The 9,973-nt window shown below is 39.8% G+C and overlaps 1 protein-coding gene across 1 annotated transcript; it reads right to left on the minus strand.

Annotated features, from left to right (window-relative positions):
- Positions 1-128: 128 nt before the first annotated feature.
- LOC115003573 (melanocortin-2 receptor accessory protein 2A-like) lies at positions 129-4,392 on the minus strand. The gene is given in 5 exon segments (XM_029425424.1): positions 129-1,618; positions 1,621-1,895; positions 3,298-3,397; positions 3,897-4,034; positions 4,124-4,392. Coding segments are annotated over 4 exon segments (693 nt in total). The 5' UTR covers positions 4,015-4,034; positions 4,124-4,392; the 3' UTR covers positions 129-1,418.
- Positions 4,393-9,973: the final 5,581 nt, after the last annotated feature.

Consider the following 9,973-nt stretch of genomic DNA (forward strand, 5'->3'; position numbering starts at 1 on the left):
GTGTTCGTATGTCTTATGACTCATTTCTTGTGACAAATCTCTCCAAACATTGAATATATTACCAACACATTTAATAGACATTACCAAACTTCACTTGGATTTGACCCCTTTCACACAAGTGTTCATATCAATACAGATATTCTGCTACACTGTCACCAGAAGAATCAAAGATATAAACTAAACCTTCATTAAGCTTTTAGCCACTCGGGGGCAGCACAACAATCTTTTAACACAGTGCTATATTATAATCTCAAAATTGGAATGGAACAAATGGTTTATTTTCACATCCAGCAGACACGGAGCAATATTAGCATTTATTTGGAGTTGTGTAATTCCAATATTACTTCAGCTCCACCAACTTCTGAGAGAGATATTTTGCTTTTTAAGTTGCTAAATCCTCCACTATTTTCACCAGCTGGACATGCATTTTCTCTGTCTGCCATTTGGTGCTGATTAGGTAGTTTATAAAAAACCATTCCGCTGGTAACGGCTCCCTGTAGCAGTCGGCATTGGCATCGATGAAGGCTGTGAGAGTGAAACAAACCAGTCAATTTGTGGGCCACAAAACCAAAACGGAAAACTAAAAGGAGCTAAATCGCATCGTTTAAGTTAATAAAAATATTGATTAGAGCAGCTTCAAGTCCTTATTTTATTTAGTTTTCCTCTGAGAAAGCTAGATGAATATTAAAAACCTGAGTGTGATCTTATTTCACAATGTGTAATGTTAAGAAATCCTACACCACACCAGTGTTGAGTTGAATGACCAAAACCATTTAGGCTTTATTTGGACAATCATTATAATTCAAGAAATTTCTACAAAAGTATTTTATCACATTGTCCTCCAAGGTCTCTCATATCATCGAAATAGTGATAAGTAACGATGATATGTTTGATTATTTGCTACTAATCACACTGTTAAAGTACACTTCACCTTTTCTAATAGCGCAAACTTCATTTAGAACGAAAGATATTTAATTCCATGCTTTTGACCTTGTTGGTAGACCACCTGGCATTTGTGTCCTGTTGGAGAGAGTTCAATAATGTCCATTGTCCAGAATTGCACACGAAAGCAACACAGCGATAATAGCAGAATCAATTGTACAAAGCGTCCCTGCTTGGTGAGCCACAGTTTCCTACAATACAGCCACATCTAATTATTAGCGCCTAGAACTTGAAGTAAAAGGTGCCATTTGTGAGACAATTTTATCCAAGAAATGTCATCGCATAACTGTGAGTTGCACTTGATATTGAGTTGTGATTCATCTTTTGAGCCCTCTTGCTGTCTTCTCTAAATGTATGCTTGCCGAAAAATCATAATATTCTCCAGGTGGCAGGTGTATTTCGATTACGAATGGAAAGGAAAACCAATATTACAACAACATTATTTCCATGCCTGTGATGTCTTTGTAGAAACAGACTTAGTGGATGTCACAGTGCGCATCATGAGAGTGAGACTGGCGCTCCAGTATGGCGGACGACTCATACAGCAGATCATCCTCTCCCAGTGTTGAACTGTGCTCCAAGTTCACAAAGTTAGGGATGTTGAAGTGGGAAAAGAAGGCACATTCTCTGTCGGTCTTACTCTCCTCTATAAGTCCGTCGAGAGGTTGGTGTCCCCAGCTTCCTCAACATCCTCTTCCATCTCGTCCATCCTCGAGGAGCTGGTACCTCCGGTCCCCCGCTGGGCTAGGGCCCCGCTGTGCTTTCCAACTCTCTCGTCCTCTGGTTTTTGTTTCCCCCGACGCTGATCCTCCTCGTTGATGTAGAAATGAAAATAAGTGCGGGACTCCGCTAGCAGAGGACGAGAGAAGGCTTTGTCATTTTCGTCCTGGGGACCGCCAATGTCTACGAGACAGCTGCCTGGTCGATGGTGCTTCTCAGCAGAGTCTGGGTTTCTGTTAAAGAGAGAATCGCAGCGGTGCAGTGAGATTAGGCAGGAACATGCTTTGAAAATATATGCAGCTTTTATTTTCATTTTAGCTGAACACTCTCTCCTCTCCTCTCCTCTCCTCATTTTTTTTTGTTGTACCATTTGTCTGCAAATTATAACTAAAAATCATTCCAGCACCCTTTCTGGAAAAAAAGAATGATGGGAGAATACGTATAGCCAGCCATGTCATCTTGGCTTAACCTCAGTGCCATACGCACTCACTCACATACTTTTATAGAAGTGCTTTCTTTCCAAGTCACACTCCTGATCTTCACTTGAGATGGTAATGTGCCTTTGGCCATATGAGGCTTACCTCCAAATCAAATAGCAGCTTTCCACAAAAGCACAATCATGTCATGCGTATAACAACAACAACAACAACAACAACAACAACAACAACAACAGCCACTGGCTACTAAATTTAAATGCCTTCAAACCTAAAGCTTGAGTAGGCAGTATATCTTTGGTGTCATTGGCAAATCAAAGGTAATTTCTGAGAGAGGGCATTCCTATCGGCTGCTCTACATATGAAGATGCAAAATATCCGCCATTAAAGGTTGCTATGCCAGCATTGGTAACAACTGACTACATTGAAAAGCAACCTAAAAAGAAGATGGTCTTATCAAAAAGAGAGTCTGACAATAACGGCTGAAGCGTTTCAGAGATGGCGAGAAAATGATGCTAATGGTTTGGCTTTCAGCTAAACGTAGCCAAAGGCTCACCGCTGCTCATGGCTATGGTTAGCGGAAGGCAAAACTAATATCAACATTTTCTTTCCATCTCTGAAACGCTTCGCGGAAGTTGTAGCTTGTCAGAGCCTTGAATCACAGTATGTCAAAGGACTTTACAGACCCACAAGTTTGCAAGGAAAACTGGACGGTAATTCTCATAAAATTGGTGTTATACAAAGGTTTCTGGATCACAATCGGGATGAAGTTTGAATGACTTTGTACTCATTCAGGTTACTAAAAAGGAAGTGTGTGCTCAGCTGATGGAAGGGGCTTAGGATAGAAAGGGTAGAGCTGTAGGAGAAGGGTTTTATTACTAACCCTACCCTGGGGTACACCTTGAATTACAAAATGCTGAAAGGTTATTAGAGCATGTTTGCCCTATGACTCCAAAGATATGCTGTCTACTCCAGCTTTAATCTACTCTCAGAATATCAAATGCATCCCTGTAGCTCAGTACAGTCTTGTCTCTCTATGCCTTCGCACACACCATGAGTTCAACCTCAGACTTGAAACCTGCCATTAGATGAGAAGTGTGAGCGCTGATTTGCTGGAGCTCTCCTCAGTGCTGATACATTTCCTGCGGGGATAGATGTGAAAGGGAATGGAAACATGGGCTGTAGACCTGCTATTACTCACTCTTGATGCGGTGCTCCTGTCTTTGTTAGCAGTGTGAGTACAAAGAACATGAAAATCACAAACACAGCAAGTCCAACCCAGAAGCCGATGACGATGGAGTCTGAAATGTAGGAGAAGAGATAATCTTATTACAGTGCATAATTTAATGATTAAACCCTTCTCTCTGCACCTCCCTCTGTACTTGTGATTTTAATCTCTCTCAGGGAGCACTCAGTAAAAGTGAGCATTCAGTACTTTTAAAATTTGATCTCAGAGTGTGATCGAATTGTCCTGATGGCCATCTTGAAGTGGCTTGATCATTACCATTGGAGTATAAACGCCAGCAAAGGTGCTGCCTGAAATATTGCTTCCAGGTAATTTGTTTATTGAAAGGCAGGTAGCGCGTGCCACCTTCCAGCTGAAGCAATAAAGATAACAATAAGTGAAATGTGCTGGGGGGTAATGAATCATTCATAATTAACAGCCGTAAAGGTGAGTAACCCTGTTTGCTGACACACCCGCATGCCCAAACGCACACTGGCACGCACGCACACACAATAAAAGGCAGTAAAAGCAATATAAGATTGTTTCAGTGATGGATACAGTTATATTCAACTTACATCTGTGCGCTTTGAGTCCCTCAAAAGATACAGGCTCCTCGTCGTCATAATATTCATACTGCCACACGTAGTCACTGCGACGTGCGCTGGTTTGGCTCCGGTTGTGGAAGTCGGACATTTCAAAACGATTGTACGTGCCTTAACAGCGGAAAAAACAAACCACATCAGTCCAGGAAAGACGCTATATAAATGCATGACATTACCACAAAGCCATAAAGTTTACAAACCACAATCACCAGGGACGTGAAGCCTTTCTGTGTTGTTGAAAACAAGTCTGAATCCTGAATCCTGTAAATTCTGGGGATTCCGCAAACAACTCCTTATGTTATGTCCGTCTTCCGGAATTTAACAACAAGCCAAAAAGGTGACAAAGAGCGGGGAAATCCATCGCTTTACCGTAACGCTAAAACTCTACCCATCCTCAGTCCTGTGAGCGATACAGCAGCGTTTTTTGTTCGCATCATCGTCATCCAGCATCCTCTCACTCACTCCCTGAGAAACTGAGATTACACTGCAACGCTCATCACCTGCCCCGAAGAGGGGGCGGCATTCCACCTCTACACTGGCTCCATACAATCTATATATTAGTTGTAGTAGTCTGGCATATTTATGTTATTCCACTTCATTCTTTATATTGTGTATTGCATTTACTCCTGTGTACTGCCTGTCAGTCAGTCAGTGGGCAAGAATACGCAAAATTCGACCAAACTTCTGAAACTATGAGAGCCTGTCAAAAAACACTGCTGTCTCATAATCTTCACGTGGAGTTTATCCATATGTGTTTACTGAAGCACTAATGTTAGTCGTGTACGTTACATTAGTTTGTTTATTGGACTAAATCTAAAGAGGCAGAACATACAAAACGACCCGCATATTCGTCCCATCTCCCCGGTGGCAGCACAGCCAGGAGACCAGACCGCCTTCAGACGCAGTTCCCCAGTGCTGTAACTGAACTCAAGTTAACTGCCGACAGCTATACACTTGGTGAAACAGCCTCCTGGTAGCTGACATAATAACAGACACAGCTAATATCATCAAGCAGCATGATGTACATTTTCTTACCATAAAATATGTAGTACTTGACAAAGACTTATTTGGGATCTCCTTGTTTTCTATTCAGTCTGTTGCCTGTACAAACAATAATTGTGTTACTGTGCACATCATGTAAAAGTATGGAGAGTGCATTATTTTAACAGTTATCACACAACATTATACAAAACAAGATGAACACCAATGAACGTACCTGCAATGTTGCCAATTTTTAATTTAAAGATTTCGCCAAAGTTAGCAGAAAATATAAATATCCCACATTTTACCTAAAAGGTTATTGGTCAATGTAACTATATCAGCTGGTGAATCTTTCATAAAATATTCAAATATCACGTTATTGCACAATCTGCTTTAAGCAATCAATGGCAACATCTCAGTATGCCTTTGGATTAGTGGTACACTTTGTGAAAACCCACAAGTGCACTTTCATAATTTTCCGATTACCAAGTCTCTCGATGAAGCACATCTTTAAATGTCCTTTACCATTTTAGTGGAATGAGGGATTCTTGTAGGGCTGTAAACAAAACAACCATGACTAATGATTTTACACTTACTGGAACTGAGGAGAATTTGAAAATGTGCCTGCTTGAGGCAGGAAATGCTTATTATAACTCTAAAACAGCACATAAATGGATGCCCTCTTTTCAGCCTTTGATTTTTGATTTGAATTTCAGCAACCGGCTTCATTAGTAGTCCAGCATTACTTATAATAATAGTACATTATCTTTGAAGTACCTCTTAAGCTGAGCCACTTCAGTCATGTTTCACTGAATAAATGCGTAATCCATTTACACAAACATGTCTGGACGCTTCAGCTGCAAGTTGCCTCGTTTTTTGACAGAGCTGATTTTGACTGTCACCACATGATGTTGATCAGCCATGTTTGGCACCATCCACGTATTGTTCAATTCAATCCTGCTGCAAATCCTTTAAACAACCACTGTGTGTAGAATTTGAAAATGCCTCAGTTTGCAACTTCTGGTGGTAGTATCAAGAAGGACACCGTGGCAGATTCTGCATACATTGTTCATTGACTTGTTTTCATGTCAACAGTTTCAAAAATGATTTAATAATGATAATACAACACTTAGTTAAGATTATAGAAAGATTGTTATGCTTACAAAAAGTGAACATAAACTACTTGATAGTGAACACAAATTCCAGTGTCACGCAGGAACGTTTAATGTGCGACATGTTTATCCACCACCTGGATCTCCAGCCTGGGAACACAGAACTAATGGACGGACAACTAGCTGTCGACTGCACTGATTTTTACTGGGATTGTTGCAAATAAAAACTTGTACTATCAGAATAATGCAGAGTGCTCACTACACATAGACGTAAATGCACAGGGGTACTTGTATTGAATGAATTACTTACCGCTATGAATCAGACAGTGAGCCCATTCTTTGTGTCTTTGTCGAGTCCTACTTTCTTTCTTCAGATCACATCATCGCCTCTTTCTAGTCTCTGCTCAAATTAAGCTGTACAACAATGACTGAAATAACACAAGTCAGCGTATATTCCCCTTGAGGCCCAGACAGAGAACAGAACAACAGAAACAGAAAACACAACAACTATGGTATCAGTTGATGGATCACAAATGTCACAAAGTAGTCACACAAATGCAGCAATTATTCATTTAATTAAAAAGCTGGAATGAATAAAAAGGCTCCATCAAAGCCTGCTGTCTATAGTATTATGTCCCATATTCATCTGCAGATCAATAATGTATATTTCATGAAAGCAACCACTTTCTCAAAGCTCTCCCACTGGGTTTGCGTTGGTCTATTCCATGGGCTGTCGCTTTGTTCTTCTCAACCATCGTGATCATGGGGAGATGGTATGCTGTGCTGTATTCACAGTGAATGTTACAAGGGCTTTGATCTAAAGAAATATGTCCAATGGTAGCTGGCAGCTAAACGGTCAAAGTACGTGTCAGGAGTCGAAACTGCACGTGTGTCACCAACACAACTGATATGTGCTGAATGCAATGAGAACAACACATTTAAAGAATACCTCTCCTTATGCTGTTCTTTTCTTGTGCATCTAGACTTCTGTAGAAGTGAAAATAACTATTCCCTTACAGCTCTATTCCAGCTTATCATCTACACTCCTGTCAGAGATATTGTTAGATATGGAAACGAGGAATCTCAATCCCACACCAAACGTTGTTGTTTGAACAGTTGTATGGATGGTTATCTGGAATACAATACTATCACTCTAGTAGTTTTACAGGTCAGTCATCAGGTACAGTAAAATTGTCATATTTCAATACAAAACCTTTATAAAAGACCATGCTAGCTCAGCGTAGCATTAACATGCTGCATTAGCGGGTTAGCATTAGCACAATTACTGTTAGCATCAGCATTGCTAGAGATGATAGACTATCGTACCAGAAGCTTAAAATGATCGTGTTTTCATATGCGAATCGTAACCACGAGAACAAATAGGCGTAAATGTGAAATTTTACAGAACATAATTGGGAAACATCTGGCTTTTAAGATTCTAAATGCTCTACGTTGTTCATCAGCTAGTCGCTAGCTCTGTCTGTGTGCCGTTTGGTGCTGTTAGTTTATAGTGGGTTTTTAGAGCTAATTAGAACCAAACAGTAAAATTGCAGATCATTCAGCAGCTACATAATGAGCTGAAACTCTGACAGTAGCTGCAGATTCAGGAGATAATTCTCTGCCAGTTCATACGAGCGACTCCTTTCACATTTTCATTTGATACAATGTTATTATGAAAATATGGATAACACCTTTTAAATTGTATTTAATATTATTTGGAAAGTAGTACCGATGTTTTTAATAGTTCTGTTTTTGTTACTTTACCCCCAAGTGTTCTGTTTCTTAATTTGTGTCGTGAAGCTGAAATTCACACCATGGATAATAACGTTTATAAATAACCATTAACAGTTTATGTCTCATTTGTGGTGAGAGGTGTAAGATAAGACTCAAACCTCCTTCAAAGAGACTGCAGACCTCTCATGTATGTAGATCACTCTGGTCACCGGCTGCTGAGCCCTCTGACTCACCGCTGCAGATGTTCTGGTAAATATTCATATTAACAATCTACTTGTTAAAGCCTGAATATTCTTCACCACAAATAAAGACACGAAAAACAAAATGACGGCTGCATTTTTGTCTGGTTCTATACATAGCTTCTGCATTTTAACAACACTCTGCTTCAGGCTCCATCAATGTGTGCGCTTCGGGGCCAGTACATTTTGTGTCTCTGCTTTGCTGTTTTTACTTCCTTCATTTGCTTTAATAAGGTTCCGGTCACAAATCTGCTCTAGCGTTTAAGCTACCACCACCCACCCAGTGCTGCACAGAGTGCTGCTCTGAGTCTGTCCATTTGTGATTTGAGGATAAAAACATTCAACATGAAAAAGAAAAAAGATAAAAAAGAAATATTCATAGGCTCTGCGTTAGCAGTATTTCGTGCAACGCATACTTCTGAGATTGCTGAGATACTTTCATGATTTCCTCATCTGCAGGGAAATCCCAGAATGCTAAAGATCATATATCTGAGCTCTCTTTCCTTGTTTCTTATCTCATCCTGTCTTTCAATGTGTTTCTGTCTTCTCCCTCCAAAACGAAAATAAACTCACTAATAAAGTGCATTTTAATCCTGGTATGTATCTAATCACACAGTCTCAATCTCTGCAGAACAACTCTTTCAATCTCTACAAGCTTGAATTCATTGAGTTACTGAGTCTTCCCTATTGCACATATACATTTTCTTGTACAGCGCTCAAGCACACACTGTTTCCCTTCTCTCTCACTCTGCAACATCAATCTTTTAGGTTCTTTCTTTCTCCTCTGTCCTCTAAATTGACTCGCACAAGTGGCATTTTTCGGCGCATCAGCTCTGATGGATGAGCCTTGCAAATGTGTTTTTGTTGGCGTAGACCCAAAACCTTGCTGCATATTGAGCAGTCTCTAAAATGAATCCCTGTGCAAGTGGGATTTGAGTCTCCTCTCTCTGTGGTAGATGGTCAGTGACTGAAATGAAGCCATTGTATTGTAAGCTCCCTATTTCTTCAACTAAAGCCATATAAGCATCGCTGTATAAAATATGGTCTCCCTTACTGTGTTGCAACGGTACAGAGTTATTGATTTATTGTTTCATGATTAATGGTTTGCAATTCATTTTAGAGTATTGCATTTTCTTTCTATTTTTCTTACATTTTCTCATCTCATTTTCGCACTTTCATCCCGTCGTATGGTTAGCAAGGAAACTCTCTGGACTCCAATTAAACCAGAAACTGGATCAGTGTGACCTGCTGCGTAGCCTATTCTCATAACACAAGTCAAAGCTCATAGAATCCAATGTATACATAGAGTAAGCAGTGGTATATAAGGTGAATCTTTAAATGATAATATACCTTAAGATTATTAAGTTGCAGATTTGATTAAACTGGATAGTGAGGATGTTTCTGCAGCTCTGTTGTTATTAACAAGCCCTTGGTGGTCATTGGTATTCTGTAAGGATAAAAATATAACAGAACATTTGCTCCCCCGAAGGCAATACTAAATGGAAGATATGCAGTATTGTGATTATGTAGCTATCTTCAGTACATCTCAATGGAATCCGAGGAGTGAATGAAAAGACCTCGTGTGTGTATTCTTCTCCAGGAGAACAGATCACAATGTTTTGTTTGGCAAATTTACTCTCAGTATGAATCCTATTAAATGGATTTTGAGATAAGAGGCAGGTTGTCTTTCATTTGAACACAATTAGCTATTCACTCATTAGATGTTGATGCACCTTTTTTTAAAGTACAGTTTGCACCAACAAAGCTTTTCCCCGTTAAAAAGAACCCAAACAAAATAATCTCTCTAATTGGAAGGTGTACTGAAGATGAATCATCTCCTCTTTATTAAATGAATCAGGACTTGCTTCGCCTCCCTTCTGATGTTACAAAGAGGAATGTGTTCCTTGTTAAGCCGGGAGTTACAAATAGTTTCAGGTGACTAAAATATAAAAATAACACAGGGCCCCGAACAAATGCTGGGTAA

The sequence above is a fragment of the Cottoperca gobio genome, chromosome 24, assembly GCF_900634415.1.
Source record: "Cottoperca gobio chromosome 24, fCotGob3.1, whole genome shotgun sequence".
NCBI lineage: Eukaryota > Metazoa > Chordata > Actinopteri > Perciformes > Bovichtidae > Cottoperca > Cottoperca gobio.